The sequence below is a fragment of the Halyomorpha halys genome, unplaced genomic scaffold, assembly GCF_000696795.3.
Source record: "Halyomorpha halys isolate HHAL.00 unplaced genomic scaffold, Hhal_1.1 Scaffold501.1, whole genome shotgun sequence".
NCBI classification, from domain to species: domain Eukaryota; kingdom Metazoa; phylum Arthropoda; class Insecta; order Hemiptera; family Pentatomidae; genus Halyomorpha; species Halyomorpha halys.
The window spans coordinates 322,397-341,589 of record NW_027105273.1 but is presented as its reverse complement, the minus strand read 5'-3'; the positions used below and the strand labels follow the sequence as shown (position 1 = coordinate 341,589).

Genomic DNA, 19,193 nt, shown 5'->3' with positions numbered 1-19,193 from the left:
GAATAAAGTCCGCAAATTTACAAGAAATCCCTCCCTTCCCTGTTACACCATATCTATTAACGGAAAGATGACAGATAACCAATCCATTATATCATATACATTTGCCAACTATTTCTCCGAAATTTTTAATTCCACTAAAAATAACATCGTTAACGAATCAATAGGTTCCGATCGGACAGATAATGAAGCGGCCGTACATTATATCCTCCCTTTTTCCCTATGGGAATTAAAAGATATCCTAAATACTGTCAAAGGAACTACACCAGGACCTGATCAAATCCACTATGACATGATAAAAAAACTCCCAAATAACATGTTAAAATGGCTGCTTGACTATTAAAATCATGTCTGGTTCACTGCGAAATTCCCAAGTACCTGGCGGGAATCAATAATAATCCCAATTTAAAAAAATGGAAAGGACAAGCGGATGGCAACCAGCTACCGACCCATATTCCTCACAAGCTGTGTCAGTAAAATAATGGAACGTATGGTCAATAAAAGATTAATGTGGATAATAGAGAGCAATAATCTTTTACAATCTTTCCAATCCGGTTTCCGTAAAGGTCGATCCACACTGGACCATCTGGTTACACTGGAGGCTGAAACCCAATATTCATTTATCAATTCTCAACATTCAATTGCGCTATTTTTTGATCTTAAAAAAGCATTTGATAATATAAGACATGATATAATCCTTAGAAAATTATCAGCTGTCGGAATCAAAGGGCAAATGTACCAATACTTAAAACAATTTCTTTCACATCGGCATTTCAAAGTACAAATAGGATGCGAATTTTCCATTGACCACGAACAGAATAGCGGAGTCCCACAGGGCTGTGTTCTCAGCCCAACACTGTTCTGCCTGGCAATTAACGATTTGGGACTTAACTTGCCAAGGGGGGTTAAACCGCTACTATTCGCGGACGATCTAGCCATTATTTGTCGATCGGCGAATACAATTACCATAATAAATAAATTACAGGAAGCAATCAATATAATTAATAACTGGTCACTCTCAATCGGTCTCGAGTTCTCACCTGAGAAAACTAAATGCCTCCATTTCACCCGAAAAAGAATAACCCTATCATCTCCTGAACTATATTTAGGCGGTTCTTTGATACCCTACACAAATAACCACAGATTCCTGGGGATGATATTTGACCGTAAACTAAATTGGGAAACGCACATCTCAACATTAAAATCCAATGCAATAAAAAAATTAAATATATTACGGTTTCTTGATGGCATCTCTTGGGGCTCAGGCAGACATACATTTATCAAACTATACCAGACTCTGATATGCTCAAAGATGGACTATGCATGTTTTATTTACGGCTCTGCCAGACACCGAATCCTGGCCAGACTAGATGCGGTTCATCATACAGGGATACGTATCGCAACCGGCGCTTTTCGAACTAGCCCCATTCTTAGTCTGTGTTCCGAAGCTGGACTACCTCCTCTTTTATTCAGAAGGAAAAAACTGGCGATAAACTATATTTCGAAATAATATCCTCAAAACGAGCACCCTACGCATAAATACATCTTCAAACCTAAATATTCAAATTTTTTTAGAAATAAAATAAATTCAACACTCCCGTTGGCAGAAAGAACACATACTGCTATTGAGTTCTTTAAAGAAATACCTCTGTACATCCCGGAAGTCATCAATCCTCCATGGATACACAGGCTACCAAATACAATGCTCCAATTATCCCGATTTCCCAAAGGTAGTACGTCACCTACTGAATATAGAACTAGGTTCTCACGTCTTTGTCAAAATATTCCTGATCCTTTTTTTATATATACTGATGGATCAAAATCTGACGAATCTACAGCATCCTCTTTCATCACAAACAACTCAACCCATAAAATAAAACTGCATAAATTTCGCAGTGTATATACAGCCGAATTACATGCAATTGGCTCAGCACTCCACTTCTCCATGACAGTAACGAATACTAACATAGTTATCATTACCGACTCTTTAAGTTCACTAAAAGCCATGAAGATCGTTTACCCGAAACACCCGGCGATCATAAAAATTCACAATTATAGGAACATGCTCGAAAACTTGGGAAAAACTGTTTTCTTAATATGGGTGCCGGGTCACGTGGGGATCACTGGAAATGAACTGGCGGACATTGCAGCTAAACAAGCACTTGCTCTTCCAGGTCAGGGCACGGCCATTCTGACACTCCAAGAAATAAGTCTTCAAAAGATAAATGAGATATTATCTAGTTGGCAAGCCATATGGGATGAATGCCCGCCAAGCAAATTAAAAACTATCAAAAAAAACACTAAACCATGGACCACATCATACCGTTCCAATCGCAGGGAGGAGGTAGCTATTGCCGGATCGAGAATAGGTCATACGAGTTTAATTCGTAGATATCTGATAAGTAAGCAGCCACCGCCAAAATGTCAATACTGCAACAGTGTATTATTGATCAGTCACATATTTGAAAAATGTCATTTTTATTCTGCGAACTTGAGTAGATTGGGAGTAGGACCGAGTGTATCGGATGCTCTGAATGGTGACTAGAAGAACGTGGAAATCGTCTTAGTTTTCTTAAAAAGGAATGGCCTTTTGAATAAGATTTAAACCAGAAAATCTGTTATACGTAATAAAAAATACCAACAGAAGTAATTATTTAATTTTTTTTTCTCGAAATTATTTAAAGTGAAATAGAATTATAGAAATATAATATAAAGCACGAAACATGGGCGTTGATGACCTCAGGGTTTTACGCCCTAAAGCCCCAGACAACAACAACAATCTTCCATCTAAAGCAACCAGTTTCTGTAAGAAATTTCTTCTAGATAGATTAGAAAGTTAAAAATTACCAAGACAGTTTAATAGTTTTTTTACAACAGAATGATTAGGAAAATTTTATAAAAGCTTAGAAGATTTGAAGAAGAGAAATACACTTGTGGAATATTCAGAAAGACATTCTCTTTTTAATTAAATGTTGAACAAGGGAAAACTTCCATTTATGTTCTCTTTATTATTTTCAAAGTTAAGGTTTCGGGATTGCACTCTCGACCTCAGAACTTCTTCTTTGAATTATTTAACCCTTATCAGAAGAGGAAGAGTATGAAATAGGTGTGGTCCACAAGTAGGGGTTTTGTAGGAATATTTTACCTGTTCACATCTGTTACACATAAAGTTGTATGAAACATTTTGGTTTCTGATTGAATTACATTTTCTTAAACGACATGGCTTCTTCTTTCTTTCAGTAGTGATATTAGGCCTTAGAGGTCAACTTTTATTGCTGTGCCGGTACCACGCAATAAAAAGTTGACATTCCACCATGGTTAGTATAAGGAGTACCCTGTAGATACCCCTCATCCACACTGTATGTCATGCAGCAGCAGTGAAACTTCCTTAACCTTAATAAATATATTTACATTATTATCCAAAAGAGTATAAAAGTGAATATAAAATAAAAACAAAATAAAATTTAGTTCAAACCCCACGTAGTCCTCCACTTCTATTGTTAATGGTCGTCTATTCCAGTAAAACACCATAATCTTGAAAAACAAATCATATATGACCTTTCTCACATGGTGATATTCCGGTTCAAACCATAAAGACAGACGGCCTTTAAACTATTAACACTTCACTAAGCCAAAACTCACTCGTCTGAACATACGAGTTCCCAGAATCAAACTGTCACCTTCACAAAAACAAACCCACTCGTCTAAACATCTCGCTCGTGTTTTTGTTTTTCTCCATAGTCCTCTTTGTCTACGCAGATATCGCCAGTGTTTTTATCTCAATATCGCAATTGTAACAACTGTCAAGATTTATTTTTTGGGACCGTGGGAGAATGAATATTGACTTTTCTAGGTGGGAATTGAACCCACTACGCTCCGACCCGCCATAAGTATGCCATGATAGCTTCTATTATGATAGCATTTACTTTCGTGACAGTGCAATAAATCAGATCTAGCGTGATAAACACGCCAGTACTTTCCATGGCAGTGAAGATACTGTTACTTAGGGTCTGTTTATTAGTTATTAATATTTTTAATTAAACTTATATTATTCAACAAAAACTTAGAATGGTGCCCGGCTAGCTAAGAGACAAGCTATAAATATAAGCATAAAAAGCTTGAGGACCCCGCCCCCTTAAACTAAATGAAGTTCATAAGGGAAATCTGGGGATGTCCATTTTTTTTTTTCCAAATTGAGTTATTTGCGGGGAAAAAAAAGGTGAAGGAACCACGATGGACTATGATGTAAAATATGTAAAACAAAAAGCAGTGCAGTACCTTAAAAAGAAATTTATTATTTATGTTTTTACTTTTTATGTCTTGGATAGCCAAGTTAATCAGTAGGCAATTGCACTTATCAATATATATGTTTTTATAAGTGTAATTGCTTACTTAGAATAAAGTGAGACGCAGGACATGAACGAAAGTCTTGCAACCTCCCCTACACTTCAAATTTTGAATAATTGGATTTTCAATTTTCTCTTAATTCACATGTATTATCACAGGATCAATCTGAAAGTCCATCTTTGGTTTTACTGTCAGTATGACCGACTGTGTAGAGTCCTCTTAAGGTTTCTTGGGAAGATTTTTTATTATATGAGGTGAAGATGGTTGGGGGTGCTGTCAGAGAATAACACAAATAATTAAAAACTTATTGCCAGTTCAGCATTTGTTCTCATAAAAAAGAATAAAGAAACAAAATATAAAGTTAAATAAGACAAAGAAGTAACTAGAAAATATGAAAATAATAATACATATGGTGGACAAAAGTAATAAGGTGGGTAAGGAAGAATAAGAAAATAATAGAGAAAGAGAAGAGGATAACGGAAAGATAAGAAAAAGAGAACAAAACTTAAGAAAGCGGGTGGCAAGATTCTTTTTTAAGAAGTACGTTAAAAGAGATGACGAATCTACCGGGGATGAAGAATACGTCACAAGTTACATCGAAAGGTAAAAATAAGAATTTTAAAATGTTTAAAAACAAGCGTATAAAATGGTAACAACAAAAGATTTAAAAATTATTAGAGAACATAAACTAGGAGAGAAAAAAAAATTAATCATTGATACTTTTTAATTAAATTAACTATTTGGAAATATGTTAACGATCAGTTATGTTTGTCAGGTTCTAAATTGACAGAATATGGTTCTATTAGGCTTTCAGGGATAAGTTTTTTTATTATATTATTATTATTATTATTTTTATAATAATTTCTACTAAACATTATTTCATCATGATGGCTGAAGCTAAAAGACTACTTTGTAGTTGTATATAGTTCCGTAAACTTCCATTGTTGAAAAAAAAAAGTTGAAAAGTAGGATCTATTTGGGTAACTCAAGGAGGAACCCTACAGACAATGCGTAAGCCGAGAACAGGAAGAGAGGTCATGCCCAGCTGTTTGCCCTATGGAGCCTCTTTTATTGCCTGACATATTTATACAATCCTTATCTCTCGGCTTCTTATAAGAAAATATTGTACAGATAACTTATCGTCGGTGTAACTTACTTATAGTTACTTTCAGCTGATGGTACAAGAGCCCAAAAGCAAAAAAGAGGCAGTTATTTTACCCCACTTTGGGATTACTTTAATGAAAACTAGGTATTATTACTAATCAATATAGATGAGTCTGCTAATTACAGTTAGGAGAAATAAAAAATGGTGACTATATCAAAATTATAAAAAAATAATTTTTAATTGAAGATCCCTATCGCTAAAACTACCTACAACGTTAGAAAACACAATATAACATCATTTAAAGTGGAGTAAACTCACTAAAATATGAGCCGTAACAGAGCTGTTTACGCACAATAGTTGCCGAGATATAGCTTTTTAAAAAGCAACATTTCATAAAAAAAAAAATCAATAGTCAGTCAATTTATTTTGGGGAATCTATATCGAAGGATCTATGATATGTACAGATATCTATTACCACTCAAATTAAAGTTATTTTCATGTGTTATTAGTTAATTTATGACGTTAATCTTTGTAGGAGTAGTAGTTTTCATTATATTTGCTAAAGATAAACTGATTTCTAGTTGTTCGGACAAAGTTTACTCACTCCTCCTCCTACAAAGATAAACGTGTGTTACGATTGCCATGGTGAAATAAAAACACTGGCGATATCTTTGTAGACAAGGGGTGTTACGGTTGCCATGGTGAAATAAAAACACTGGCTAGATCTGTGTAGACAAGAGGTGTTACGGTTGTCATGGTGAAAACAAAACACGAGCGATATGTTTGAGACGAGTGGGTTTTGTTTTTGGTGAAGGCGACAGTTTGATTCTGGGAACTCGTATGTTCAGACATGTTAGTTTTGGTTTTGTGAAGGTGGCAGTTTCATTTTGGAACACGTTACGATTGTTCAATGTGAAGTGTTAATAGTTTAAAGGCCCACTGTCTTTATGGTTTGAACCGGAATATCGCCATGTGAGAAATGTTGTCATATATGTTTTGTTTTTCAAGATTATGGTGTTTTACTGCAATAGACGATGATTATCAATAGAAGTGGAGGACTACGTGGGGTTTGAACTAAATTTTATTTTGTTTTTATTTTATATTCACTTTGATACTCTTTTGGATAATAATGTAAATATAGTTATTAAGGTTAAGGTTAAGTCAACCTATAAGCTTTAATTGTTTTATTAATTGATAAGAATTTTTTTTTTTCCTTTTTCATTCTCTGTATATATATTTTTTTTCTTATTATTAAACTTTTGTACATATAGTTCTGGTGTTCTTTCTCTGCTTCCAACTTGTTAATTTACTTATATTTTTTTGTTGTTCACGGAATAGGTAACTCCCCTAAGTCTTCTGTTATCTACTTGTAAAGGTATTCGCCAGCTGTCATAATTCAACAATTGTTTATATAGTGGTATATTTTAGTTATATTGTGGGCATAATGCTTCGGGGTTTTCGTTATTTCCAAGAAAAATAACGTAGCGCCTAAGGAGTAATTTATTCTTTATTGTTTTGTTTTGTTTTTTCCTTTTGCGATTATATATTTTTTTTTTATTTGACTTTAACTCACCCCCTTCTCCGCTGAGCGTGGGTAACGATAAACGTATAACTAACGATAAATCAAAATTTGCGGTTATACGTCATAAACTAATTTATAACACATTAAAATAGTTTTAATTTGAGTCCTGATAGTCATATGTACGTCTCATAGATCCTGAGATAGTTTAGCTATTTCCCTTATTAGAAAGGAAAAACCTGCCTGACCCCCTTAAAAAAGAAATGTAAAAAAGAAACGATTTTCTATTAACTTTTATTAAAAAAAGAAACAAGATCATTATTCCAAACTGATAGGAAAGGTTAGGCTACACTATCTTAGCAACCTATCGATTTATCTAGAACAATTTTCAAACTGTAATCGATTAATGATTTGGGGATTTACAGTTGACTTAGCGAAATAAAGCGGAACTTGAAAATTGCAGCGTTGCTGAGCTTCTTCTACCACTTAATTCACTCATGAAAGATTAGAAATTCTTTTCCTCGTTTAACAGTTCGTCATGGTATTTAAATATTTCTTCAATCAATTATTTTATTGTAATACTCTTAAATAAAAAGATATTAACAACAATGTTACTGCCTTTAAAGCAAGTAAGATACATAATGATGAGTTAATAGTTGACCGTGTATTTATACAATGAAGAGAAAATGGTTGGGGGAGCGGTCAGTGAAGAACACAAATAAGTAAAATCTACATGAATCAACCAACTTCTTCTCATACTAACATACATACTTTTTGTTAAAATATTAAACAAAAACCTAATCACAATATATTTAATTGATACATTAAGAAATATAATAATAATATATGTATCTGTACTGTTTAATCATTTAATATATGCATACATAGAACAGGGAAATTATATATGTATACCTGTGCAATATTGTCTTGTGAAATTATAAGATTAGTTGTAGGGTCCAATTAAGAAAGTAAGGAACATGTAGCTAACCCCTGTGGATTATTAGAATGGGGAAAATATTTGTCTCCATAAATAACAATATATTTTTACACAAAGATTATATCTCGATGCAACAGATACAGTGATGTTCGTACTAACAATATCTGGTAGCGGTGATGCGAACAACGCACAAAGTAAACGGTCAGTCCCACTGACACAAACCGAAGATGAAATTCAGATTGATCGGACAGCAGTAATACTGATGGATACCCAATATAATTTTAAAATCCAATCATTAGAAATTTGAAATGGTGGGTGTGACGATAAATGATTATACTACTAATATATCGATTTATTTGGAACTATTTTCAAATTTAAATTGATTTGCGATTACGTGATTTAGAGCAGTGAATATCCGAATATTAACAAAATTAAGGTAATTATTTACTTCCACTCCGCCAAAAAAAAGGCGAGAACAATTACTTCTTTTTACAATGAACTTTTTACAAACCTTTTTAAAATGAATTTGCACCCACTCAACTAGGAATTATTCTTTCTAGGAGGATACTTAAGAGGGGAATGGTCGTAATAACGTAATAAAATACGTAGTTAAAAAAAGTTCTTATTTAAAAACAATTTAATGGAGATTAAAGGAAACATTCTAATCAAGTCAACCCAATCAATTCAGAAGAATCTTCTGATTTATATCCTGAGAGTAGATCGAGGTTTAAATGTCAGAATTATAAAATTAATTGTATTTTTAATAAAGCGATTAGATGTAATTTGTCGATAAACAAATTTGATATCTCCCCTCAAACAATTGTATCGAAGTCCTATATTTTTATGCACTATATAGGTAATGTGTATATAAACTCTTTATGAAAAATAATTTAAAGCATTATAATGTATATTAGCTATTAATTAAATATAAAATAAATGTTTCATTTATAGATTTCAATGATACTATAAATTTATCCTTAAAATATCTTATTTGTAATATTTTTATTTTGTAATATGTATTCTTATATTAAATATACTGAAGATTGTCAGACAGTAATGTTTTACTGTCGAAATAAGTACAAGGATTCGTGTGTAATATCTATCGGTAGTAAGCATGGAAGTATCGAATGTATTAAATATCGATATTTATGGGTTAGAAGATGTTAACGTGGTGAAAAATGCTGCCTAAAATGTCGTGAATTATAACCTAAACTTTAACTAAAGCGGGAAAGAAGTTAGCTTGAAGTGAACGAATTTTTCCCTGTTAAAAGACAATTAATATTATATACTACCTATATACTTATCGATGCACAGTTTGCTAATTGTAATTGTTTCCGTCTTTTTTTTTTGGAGGGGTGTAGTGATTTTGTGTCGATTATCGGTGGTAACAGTCGAGAGGTTTTTCTAAGATACGATATAGTCAGTGTGTGTTTTGTTTTGATAGTTATTGTTAGATTAAGAGATTATGAAGTGTTACAATTATGTCAATAATTATTATATAAGAAGTGTTTTTTCTAAGGCAATACTTTGTATTTAATTACACATCAAAGATTTACAACAATTATTCCATCCTCGTCGCCACTTGTTGTAAATCTTTGATGTGTAATTAAATACAAAGTATTGCCTTAGAAAAAACACTTCTTATATAATAATTATTGACATAATTGTAATACTTCATAATCTCTTAATCTAACAATAACAATCAAATCACACACTGGCTATATCGTATCTTAGAAAAACCTCTCGACTGTTACCATCGAAAATCGATACAAAATCACTACACTGTTACCACCGATAATCGACGAAAATAACTACACTGTTACCACCGATAATCGACAAAAATAACTACACTGTTACCACCGATAATCGACACAAATCACTACAAGAGGTGAAAGTAAATACTTATCGAAATTAATTTTAATAATCTAAAAAGCACATTACATTAATACAACAGTGTGAAAATTTAAATAACTAAAACATGTGACTTCAAACTGGATATATTATTTTTTCAATAGTAATATCAAACAGTCCGAAAAACAGATTCACTGACCAGCAAATATAGTGGCCGCATCCGCCTTGGTGCTGACTTCTTGTACCATTTTGCCGTAGCCCCCTCGACCCGCGTCGTAGTCCCTCCTGAACTCGTCCCTCACCTGTCCTCCGCTTCGACCACGGCCGAACTGCCGACCTTCCACGAACCCGGCGTCCCAGTCGGTGCGTACGATCCGGTCATCCAATCGCGTGCCGTTGACGTAGCGCATAGCTGACTCGGCACTCGAACGCTCGTAGTACTCGACGAAGCAGAAGCCGCAGGGTATCTTCTTGAACTTGTGGAGGCCCATGACGATCTTCTTCACGTCGCCACACTTCGAGAACAGTTCAAATATCTGCTCCTCGGTCGTGTAGAAAGACAAGTTGCCGACGTAGAGCGTTGAGGAATGGAGTAGCGTTTCCTCTTGTTCGGTCTTGGTACCACTAAACCTCCGGTCACGATAGGTGCTCAATTCGACCGAAGGAGTGACAATAGAAGGGCTAACAGTAGTGAGAACATTAAGCTCGCACATCATGGCGAAGTGAAACAACACAAATATCAAGAAACATATGTTTGATAAACCTCTAATAGAGTAATTTTAGGTTAGTACTAGTGTATTTATTAACTCCAGACAAATAATTTACCATTAAAGTATACACTCTATATATATTATAATTTTATTTATTTCATTGCGAAATACATACAAAGTAAACACTAAAACATAGTATTGCATATTTTATGAATATAGTAATGTAACACTGCATAGAATCCTGCACGATCAATCATAATGACAGTAAAAACAATGAAGTATTTTCAGATTGATCATCTAGGCCTAATACTGATAAATAACCGATATACTTATGAAAAAGTTTGCGATCTTATAATAAAATATTTAACGTGAAGGGGTACTGAGAATGTGGAAGAGAGTTTGCAAGTGTTTTGTTCATATGTTTGTTGGTGTGATTCTCTTTATTCTCGGTCATACCACAATAATAGTTAAATAAATTCCATATATATTAAGTGAAAGTAACACTCAAATAGTTTCCTCTAGGTAAAGGGAGTGGTGTGGCAACATCCCGCTCTTCTCTCCACTTGGTTGGTTCCAAGCTGACTGAACCACTTTTCCTTTTCTCTCCTCTACTTACTTCTGCAACTGTTCAATTACAAATTTCTCGTATCAGTTTTTTTTCAAAACTATTCTTCATTACTTACTAATTACTACTAAACTACCCACTCTCAAATCAAAAACATAATTATGAATGTATTTAAATTCATGAAAACCGGACTGAAAGTGGTCCAATACATTAGTTCATCCCATTTTAGGAACAAATAAACAAACACTAAAGTTAATAAGATTCTTGCACTAACTGTTTCACTACAAATTTAAACTTGAAAATGTGTAGTTTTTTTCTGAACAAAATGATTATGAAATCTCAAAAATGACTTTTTGGAAGATGATATGTTCTTTAATAGTAAGTCTGAACAAAGTTATCAATACATTTGCCTACAAAATAAGACAAGAATCGATAAGAAACAATCTGAGTTGTAGGGGATTTGGGTTATAAAGGATAACCTAAAGAAACGAGTAACCTACCGTATTCGTAACCTAGGAGTCCAAAAATAGAACTGGTTGGTCGTTACCATGTGACGGACTACCTCTTGGTTTTTTCCGGATAGGAGGGGTTTATTATGGAGTGGGGGGGAGAAGGGGCTAGGGTAGGAGGTGCGCAAGTTCCCATCCCCCCTTCCTGTGAGGTGGCAGGGCAGGAAAGGTTCCAAAAACGCTATTAACATCACCTCATAGCTCCATCTTCTGATGCACCCCGACCCCCTCCACTTCTTTTCGATTTCTGACTGTTTCTCTTATTATTTCACTATTATCTATCGTCTATATTATTTTTATTTTTATTTTTATCTTATATGCGATACAACACGAGGAGGCCCCTCACCTCCGGACTCAAAATAGCTCCTTAAATGGAAAACTCATATGTAAAATTAAATATAACAGGTAACCTTAAAATACCAAAGGTAGTAAAAGGTAAGACACAACACGAATTACTTTTCTTTTTTCACAGTAATGCACTTACTAATTCACTTTTTATTTCTATTTTAGAGGGTTCGGGAAAAAAAAAAAAAAAAAAAAAAAAAAAAAAAGCAAGCAAGTTCCCTCTCCTGCATGCAAACTCAGCTTAGATGCACATACTATTTACTACGTTACTAATTATTCTGTCGTTTTTTGAAACCAGGTGATTTGATATATTTATTTAACACAGTCCTGTTTGTTTGGTGCCTTAAATTATCAATGGCCATTAACGCCGTTTATTCCTCATTTAATTTTGCTTAGATTTGTTTTATTTTATTTATTTATTTTTTGTTTTTTCGATATTATATTTATGTCAGTACACCTTTTGATTTTAAAGAATGAAATACTAATTTTATTGTTTTACCATCTTGTTAGACATGGAGTTAAGATTGCTTCACCAGAAGCGCAAGCTCTTCTCTAACAGCTCGATCGGCCAGTTCATTCCCTGCAATTCCTACTAGACTTGGAACCCATATAAATGTGACTGGAATTACAAGATTTCGTAGGGTATTTAAGAAAATGGATACAGAAAAGTTTTGGATGCTTTGGATACACTTAATTAGTATGTAATTATTGTTATACTGTTGTATTATTGTTTCAAAGACAAACAGAAGTGAAATGTTGCTGCTGTTGTATTGAGTTCGGAAGTGAATATGTGGCATAGTTTGTGGAGTTTAATTTTGAACGTTGAGCCATTAGTTAACACTGTCCTTCAAACTGTGGTGCAAAACCTTTAAAAAATTGGCAGTCATTAAATTGGAAAATCGATCATATACATTCATTATTATTAGTCATTAAAAACAAGAAATTTAAAATCAGGCTCAACTTTGAATTGAAATTAATCCTCGTCGCTATCTGAACAGATATTTCTATTTTATTTACTGTTGGTCAATGGGTCTTTCAGTTTGTTCTGAACGGAATCCAAGTTCTAAAGGAATTGTCTGAATGGTCCTGCTTGAATTGGTAATCTTAATGGAAAGACTGAAAAAAACTGTAATTTCGTTTAAAAAATCAAACTATTGCACAAAAAAACAAATAAATATATAGTTTACTGCCATTAAAAGTCAATTTTATTTTATTGAATTCATTCATTGCTTTTTTTATTACCTCTTATTTTTCTTTCTTCTTAAGAATTATTATTTTTATCTTTTTATTTTTTTTTTAATACTTTAATAGTTATAAATAAAAATATATGATGATGAAAAAAAAAATAAATAAAAACCCCTTATTATGTAACTTCAGTTTCGTACGACTTGTGATTGAGCTAGGCTGCTCACTAACAAAGAGATATACTCGTAAACCATTTTGAAAGACATGTTGACCTCAAAAGGTGTGTTTCTGTCGAAAAATGTAATTCGAAATACGGCTCTATTTATTCTTACATGACTTTTCTGAAATCTAGGTGTGTTAAAGAAACTATATTTGCGCGCCCATATCCAAAAGAGTTGTGAATAGAATAAAATAAGATCAAAACTGAATTATTTTACATTGTTTCTTAACTTACCTATGCTTACTCGGACGAAATATTTTCAAAGTATAGTTAAAAAAAAATTGAAATATACATTTGCGAAAGTAGTGAGTGAAATAAAATTTGTTACTAAATGAAAGTAAAAATTATGAAGAAGATGGTCAAAAAAAAAAAAAATAGTTAAGTAAGGTTAAAATTATGTAAATATAAGTAAAAACAATACAAATTAACAAAAACAAGAAATAAGAATAGTATTAATATTAAATACACAATGATGAGAATATAAAAAAAAATATGTAAACTATATGGTTAAAAATAAACAGGAGACATAAGAATAGAAAAGCAATTATGAGAAAACAAATTTTAACACACAAAACACGGAAAATAAAGAAGTAAGTTGAGATAAAATAAAGGTCGCAAAAGAATGAATTAAAATAAAATTTGAGTATGATTAACTTATTTTAATGTGCCAACGTTTCGGCTAGAGTTTCTAGCCTTCTTTAGGGCTAAAAACAATGAATTTATGTGAAATTTCTGTAGTTATATTGTATTCATATTTAAATTTTAAATTAATAATAACTACTATGTTCATACTTCTTTGCATTAATAACTTTATTTTTATTTCATTTCCTCAAGTAAGTTATTGTACCCGCTTTTTCAATTACCTATCTATACATTTTATTTCCCGCTTCTCTCATCACTTCATTTTATTAATTCTATTTTATAAAACTATTCATTGTATGTGTAAAATTATTCTGTTTATACTTTCTTTTTATATTTTTTTATTTTTCTATACTTACTGTGGTTGTTATCTTGTTTTGTTTTTAGCCCTGAAGAAGGCTAGAAACTCTAGCCGAAACGTCGGCACATTAAAATAAGTTAATCATACTTATTGGTGTTTCATTGACCGCACCCCCAACCACTCATTCTCCTCATTTATCATCCACGGTCAACTATCTCTCATAATTAAAATAAAATTTATAAATGAGTAAAGAACAATTTTCTATTTTTACTTGTTATTACGTCTCCTGTTCATTTTTAATCTAATATATGGTTTATTTTTTTTATATTTATACTATTTTTATCATTTGCATATAATCTTCTTTTCATTTATATTTACATAATCTTAACCATACCTTAATTTATCTTTCTGTGTCTTCTTATCTTACTCTGTCAAAATATTTTTAGTTGTTTTTGTATCTTTTTAGCCCTTATGATGCTCTACAAAGTGTGGCGAAACGTCGGCCAAAAAATAGTTGTTAACTATTTTTGTTTTCTTTTGATCGCATCCCTTTACATCTTCTTCAATTTTTATAAATTTAGTTCAGTCAAACTAAAATGTTTAATTTATTTCCTGAAACAGATATCAGCCTCATCATTTACTACAGACAAAATCTCTTCAAGTTACTTTGTAAGAAGTTTGGAAGTGAAGAATATATCAGTTGGTCTGATTAGGCACTTTAAGATAGGATTCTGGATCAAGGGGAAGAGAGAGGGAACTTGGGCGGGTAATAAGTTGTGAAGAGATTGCGAGGAGGTTGGGAAGTTGGAGTCGCCATTGTTCTAAGCTTTGGTGAGCGGTAATTGAGTTGACGGCTTAGCAGATGGGGCGATTCATTGGTCCCCTGCCTTCTGGCTTCTTTGTCATTGGTCTGTCATTGTTGTCGGTCGCTATAGATTGGCCTATTGTCTGCCTTGGTTGACCAATCAGGAAGCGATAAAAAAAGGTTTCAGTAGAGATATATTTTCTCTAACAAGAGTATCTCATTTAAAAAGTACCTTTATATTTTGGAAAAAAATATGGTCACAAAAACGTGGATTTTTTAAATAATTAGTTTTAATTTTATATTTATTTGTAAAACATACACAATTCAAATGTTTTATTTAATATTCAAAGTGAAGTAGAGTAAAGAGAAAGAAATTGATTCATCCATGCTGCCCAAATACATCGGGTTGCCACATTACACAGCATACTGATCAATCCGAGATCGGACAAATATAAATTATATATTTTTATATGATATAATATAATAGAAAGAAAACTTTTTTTTTCCACAGTATTCTTTTACAATTAATACCAGTCTACAAACTAAATACAAGCTTTTCAATTTATTCCTTTTTTTCTTTCCCTTCTATTTTACAACCCTTATTTCTTTTTATCAACAAATTCCCCTATATAACAAATATTAGAATATCAAAAATAATAAAGTAATAAATAAGTAAAACAACAAATAAGATAAGCGATGCATGCATGCCATCGCTCCTCTGGATAACTCCCATACTCATTAATTTCCATGCATGTGGTGGTGGATGATTCCCAGGGAGTCAAGTATTATATTCTCTGTCATCCTAGCCACATCTTGGACATCGACCCCGAGCTCCTCCATGAAGCTCCTAGTTGTGCTGGGAATCGTTCCACGGGCTCCGAACCAGAGGCCTCTCATCTCCGAAGCCCTCACGGAACTTCTCCTTGAGGAAAGGGATACATTTATCGTAGATTTCCTTCTTTTCCCTATCTACCTTATTTGCCTGGTCAAAGTCGTTATTTTCATATCTCACGGTGGGATCCAGAATGATTGCCGACTTCCCCCTTCTTAGGGAAAGCAACTCCGCATATCTTGTGGACCCATCCGTATCTACACAGTAGACCTCGTCAAAGCAGCCAAAATCTCCTTCTTTTAGGAGCTTCATTATTGGTGGATATTACACTGTATTTTCACTCAGTAATAATTCAACAAGAAATAATTTTTTTTCAAACAAAAGTTCACATGTGTAAACGAAATTTTTAACTTTCCAACTTATAGACACGTCATTATGATCACCGAGATTAAAAGTAGAAATTTTTACAGTTTCGATATGAGATAAACTAATTCCAATGGAAATTTTCATAACATATTTTATATATAATCATTTCAATTTTTTGAGACTGGTATTTATTGTTTAAATAAATCAATTGGTATGCATGTTAAGTCTCAACACTCTTTATTACATATTCAACAGCCCAAGGCTTCGGAAAATTCGGCCATCAACTTCTCACTATCAAATATCATATAAACCTGTAATAGTTGATTGTGTGAAGCTAATCTAAAATTAAAAGTTTTAAAAATTAATGAAATTGTGACAAAAGAAGGCAATTTGACTTGTAATTAATGACCTGGGCAGAATAGCCTGCAAAACGCTTTTAAATAATTGGAAGTGAGGTGTAAATTTATATTTAAGATTGTCCTTGAGGATGGTCGAATTGGCCGAAACGTTGGACTGTTACATAACATGTATACCAATTGATTTATTGAAAAAATTATATATTTTGTTAGAATTAAAAATACATAATATCTATTGTATAAATCATTTGATTCTTCTAGTAGAAGAAATATGAAAAACGAACATTTTGTTGGTCAACTATTTTTTTTCTTAATCATATTTTAAATAAATCAACATAAAGAGTTTTTTTTTTATTTCTACTGTTTTTATTAATAAATAAAAAATCTTACAGTTTTAACAAATTAAACCATCACTTTGCTTTACTAGGGATGAAGAAAACATTTTTTTAGAAAATATAAATTTTTTAAAACTTCAACTGTCAAATTTCCAATGAAATATGTAAACAAATAAATAAATAAAATAATTAGATATATTTGTTTAGTTGAATTTTTTTACATTATTTTTCTTGATACATTCTGCAATCCAAACTTTTTAATAATCTGAACAATTCGCTGCAGCAATTAGTTCGAATTACCAAAATCACACTGTCTTTGCGAATATTTATGTAATATTTAATAAGATCGGATTTCCATGGATTGAAGATACAATTTTCTAATACAAAACAAAAAAATTTATTTTTTCTCAAGCGGGTTAGAGCAACTTGAGAATAGGACATACTCTCCTCACGCACTCTCACCTGATCAGAAAACTGCCACCTTCAACGTGCAATTATTGTCAGTCCATTCCTACGATTAGACATATTTTTGAAGAATGTACTCACTATATGCTAATAATTTACAGGATAGGACTGACCCCAAATTTATGAGAAGCTCTCACAGATGAGGAAGCTAAAACACATTAGTATTTGAATTTTTAAAAGCAAATCGCCTTCTTTATAAATTATAACTCCTCTTTGATTTTGTTTTTAATTATTGATTTTTTTTTAAATTTAATCATGCCATAGGCGTTGATGACCAGAGGGTTTTACGCCTTTAAGCAACAATCAACAACAACATTTATTTTTTTATAATTTTTAACGAAAAAGTACTACACTTTTAACTCAAAACTTCTTTAGTATGGAGCTACTTCATTTTTCCAATTACTTTTTTGAATAATATGTAGGAAATATTGACTATTTAAACCATATAATTTATAATGAAACCTCTTTAAAAGTTTAAATACTGCCTATCAAAATTAGAGGGTGTTATGTTTTTTTTTTTGAGTAGAATATATTTTTACTGTTTAATAATCCTAAAAAGATTTTTGAACGCTGCCTCAATTTACCTTAGGTTTCGACGAAATTTTTATTTTTAAGCTAACCATCTTGAAGTTTGTATTAATTTACACACGTTTACCTGGATGGCCAGAAGCCGAGATTAAGAAAAAGTGTTTCATGTGAAGAAAGTTTTTATCGTGTTGGGTGAACATACTTCTTCCCACTGATTGAATATAAGAATGTCTGCTATCTTAACGCGACCACAATCAAATTTTATAAGTCATGGAATTCGCTATATGTCCCAAAAAAGTTTCTTATTTTCTTTTTGAAAATAGTGAAAACTTTGAATTTAGACTGTACTTCAGAAACAATAGTACCTTAAATAATTTTAAAAAAGGTTAATAATTAAATTAGGTAGATTAATTCTATACCACTTCAACCCATGAAGGGTCGGGTATTCATTACTGGACTCAGGGGGACTCCCGAACCCACAGGGTTGACTCATGGCTACAGTTAAACAGAAAATAATAATCTGCTACAGCCGGATTCTAAATCGGGTCCTTGGAGTTAGTAGCACAGTGCCTGACCACTGAGCTACCTACTCCCACTAAAAGTACTTATTGAACTACTATAGGTACATGCCACCATAAGCTGTACCAAAAAAAAGTTTGTGATATTAATAGAAAAATATATTTGTTTTTAAAGTTGGATCGACTAGGGCATAATATACGGCAATATAAACAATTTTAAATTATAGATCATGATAGAGAAAATATTTTATTGGTTTATTATAGTAAATAAATTGTATCAAACCATGTCTTAATAATCTTTATCAATAATTTAAATTTCCAACGTTTTGGCCAACTTGACTATCTTCAAGGATAATTTTCAACTATGAATTCACATCCAAGTATTAAAAATGTTTGTAGGCTATTCTGCCAGATCTAATAAAATTAATCATATAAAAATATGCATGTCACTTATTTCATTTCAATATAAGTACTTTTAATTACAATTAATCTAAAGACTAGATCAGATTTTGAATAATTGGATTTGAGGCTGTTAACTTATGATTGTCCTTGAGGGTGGCTAGGTTGGCCAAAACGTTGGACATTAAAGTATTAATAACGAGTGTTGAGTCTTAATTGGATACAATGTATTTTAATTGATTAATATATAATTTATTAACGAACCGATTAGAAAAAAAACTTTAAACGTATCTCAAAAGGAACACTAGGAAAAGCATTTAATGGAAATAATTCTAACACATAAAATTATTATATATATA

At 32.2% G+C, this 19,193-nt stretch overlaps 3 protein-coding genes across 3 annotated transcripts in view; 2 read left to right on the top strand and 1 right to left on the bottom strand.

Moving 5' to 3' along the window:
* Positions 1-19,193, top strand: part of Balat (Beta-alanine transporter) — a gene marked incomplete at its 5' end in the record, with an annotated part of 205,896 nt that overhangs the window by 27,788 nt on the left and 158,915 nt on the right.
* LOC136796422 (uncharacterized) lies at positions 1,508-6,073 on the top strand (the record flags this gene model as incomplete). The annotated part of the gene is made up of 3 exons (XM_067050127.1): positions 1,508-1,948; positions 2,102-2,270; positions 5,985-6,073. Coding segments are annotated over 3 exons (699 nt in total), but the record flags the coding sequence as incomplete, so codon positions are not given.
* Positions 9,887-10,593, bottom strand: LOC106683644 (nuclear cap-binding protein subunit 2). Its single transcript, XM_014425247.2, has one exon. It carries the CDS (start codon positions 10,470-10,472, stop codon positions 9,948-9,950), a length of 525 nt encoding a protein of 174 aa, XP_014280733.1. The 5' UTR covers positions 10,473-10,593; the 3' UTR covers positions 9,887-9,947.